Source organism: Homalodisca vitripennis, chromosome 4 (assembly GCF_021130785.1).
Source record: "Homalodisca vitripennis isolate AUS2020 chromosome 4, UT_GWSS_2.1, whole genome shotgun sequence".
NCBI lineage: Eukaryota > Metazoa > Arthropoda > Insecta > Hemiptera > Cicadellidae > Homalodisca > Homalodisca vitripennis.
In genome coordinates, this window is record NC_060210.1 from 60,753,002 (window position 1) to 60,755,715 (window position 2,714).

A 2,714-nucleotide genomic window follows, 5' to 3' on the forward strand; every position below is an offset into this window, starting at 1 on the left:
AACGTTTACACAATTCGTAGAGACTGAAACATAACTTTGAATTTTAATCAGGAACATTTCAAATGCATCGGATATTGAAGTACAGTTGTATATGTCCAACCAGTTTTCTTGGCTTACAAGTAATTTAAGTGTATTTAAATTTACTGAAACATGTTCAAAACAGTTTTTCGTTTTACGTGATATACAAGTATTTTTAATATTTAATACCAAAACTGTCATCCAATGATCGGTTGTATTTATCTTCAAGACTTCTGCTGTGTACTTAACAGAACTATCAAACTTACTTCTACAAAAAACATGGTCTATAAAGGTTTCTGAATGATTATTTACCCTTGTGGGTTCATTGACGAGTGAGCTGAGTCCATGACTGGCCATTAAAATTAAATAGTCCTCTACACTTCTAATAGATGTATCCAACAAATTAATATTTAAATCCCCTTTCACTATAAAATTTGCAGATTTTATACCGCTTAGTGTGTTTTGAAATTCGTCATTAAACATATTGATTGAGAACGCCTGTATTCTGTAAACTGCTAAAAGATCAACAGCTATGCCCCGTTCAAGTTTGAAATGAAGGTGTACGACATCTGCCGTCGCCATTGTTGTTTTAACCTGACGTACACAATTCAATCGGTCGGATACAAACACCGCCACGCCCCCCGCACGGTACTTATTATTACATTGAACATTTAACAAGAAAGTAGGCAAATTGTACTGACCCACCTCACTGTCACTTATCCAAATTTCTGTTAGTATAATAATGTCAGGCTTTCTTTTCAAACTTTCAAGAAACACAAAAAAATCGTCAAAATTAGACCTTAAACTACGGATGTTTTTATGTACTATTATTAAATCTGAACTATCAATAGTAGTAAACAAACTATTTTTGAAACTTGTTTCTTTTAAACTATTCATTTAGGTGAACATGATGAACTGTTTGTACTGTTGTCTGTGAGGAGTTCGTTACCTGGAGCTTGAGGCGAGCCTGTTGTTGCCGGCAGCTTCCTCAGCTTCTCCACGTCGTTCCAGTTGCTCACTGCTGACACCTTGTCACCTTCTGATGGTCGCACCATGATCTTGCCGTTTCGTATCCAGACGAACGTGAATCCTTTTTCTTTCTTGATCGATCGTACTTCGTTGAATATCCGCCGTCTTATAGGAGTAAGGCTCACATTTACATAGATGACACTTGCTGGGCTTGGGAAACCAATGTCAGACGTATTCAGATTTCTCTTGACTCTCCTTTTTTGTAGAAACTCTTCCTTGGCTGTTCTTCTTGTAAACTTCGCTACGATGCCTCGGGGTCTTTCGCCACATTTTCCTCCAAGTCTGTCGCAGACATCCACCATCTCTTCCTTTACTTGTATGTTTAGACTGTTTCCGACTTGTTGAACTAGACTGAAAACATTTTCATTTTCATTCTCAGGAATCCCATTGATTTCTATTGTATTAAGTCTAGAGTATTGCTCAGCTTCGTCTTGACGGGTTTCCAGCTCAACAAATTTAATTTGCAGCCTTTTATGTTCGGACAAAAGTTGTTCATACAAGTCTTTATACTTGTTCAAAGCCTCAGACTGTGAATCCACAGTTTTCCTTAAGTCAGAGATAGTTTGATGGCAGAGTTCAATTGATTTTCCAAGTTCAAGTTCAAGGTTTTTAGTTTGATCTTTGTTTTCTTGTCTCATCTCGAGTAGTAGCTTCATGACGTCACATATGTCTAGTGAACTCTTCTCCAGCTCGGATTCCATTTGCATACTTGTTCTACGAAGCCTACTGCATTGTGTACATCTCCAGATTTGATTTTCCTTCTGAATAAAATCAATATCATCCTTTGACATCCCTGCACAAGCTCCATGAAATCTGCTTTTGCAATCAACGCATTGTACTTTCAGACTATTTGCCACAACTTTTTTAACGCAAACTCCACATTTATCCGACATGATAACTATTATTCGAAAAACAAAGCACTTACACTTTTTACAACACCACAAAAAACAGTAGTAACTCAGACAACAAGTCACATTAACAAAAGTTAACCAATACACACGCTTGTTAAAACATACCGCTCTGTGTTTCATTAGGTTACTTCAGGTAAGGAACTGATAAGAGGTAGACCGTCCGTTCCCTTCGAGCTCTGACGCATGAATATGAACTCTGACGCATGAATATGTAGTTTATACGTCACTATTATTTTATGTAAAACGTCACTGTTCAGTCGTTATGTTGCCTTAGCTGTGCTCAGTTTAAACTGAAGATCTTAAAGTGGTATTTGGAACGCAGATGTCAATTTCGTTGTTTCCCTCTTGGAAACACAAAACTTAATACATTTGTATCTAACAATATCACCTCTGACGTCTAAGTATGGAGGTAGAAGTCCAAAAGAAGGTCAATTTTTATATGCTTGTAGTTAGAGTCAGGGACGTCCTTAAGACAACATTGTCTAAATTATGTCGTACATAATGATTTATAAAATTTGTATTACGAAAAAAATCATAATGAACAACACTTCTTATATTTTTGTTTGGCTGAGTTACACACAAACTGAATGAATGAATGAATGAATAATATTTATTTCCCAAATACAAATTAATAACACGTACAATGTATCTATATTACTATAAATCCTACATCCATTATTAACATAATAGATAATCATCTAAATATGGTAAAAAACGGCTGCAAAATATTCAATAATACTATTCCATCAGGGAAAA

At 35.8% G+C, this 2,714-nt stretch overlaps 1 protein-coding gene across 1 annotated transcript; it reads right to left on the reverse strand.

The window, feature by feature from the left end:
- Positions 1-911: 911 nt before the first annotated feature.
- LOC124361042 lies at positions 912-1,748 on the reverse strand. Its single transcript, XM_046815079.1, has one exon. It carries the CDS (start codon positions 1,746-1,748, stop codon positions 912-914), a length of 837 nt encoding a protein of 278 aa, XP_046671035.1.
- Between the last annotated feature and the right edge of the window lie 966 nt (positions 1,749-2,714).

What these genes read in the sequence shown, in the direction of transcription:
- LOC124361042 (XM_046815079.1), bottom strand. Translation starts at nt 1,748, where the DNA reads ATGGAATCCGAGCTGGAGAAGAGTTCACTAGACATATGTGACGTCATG.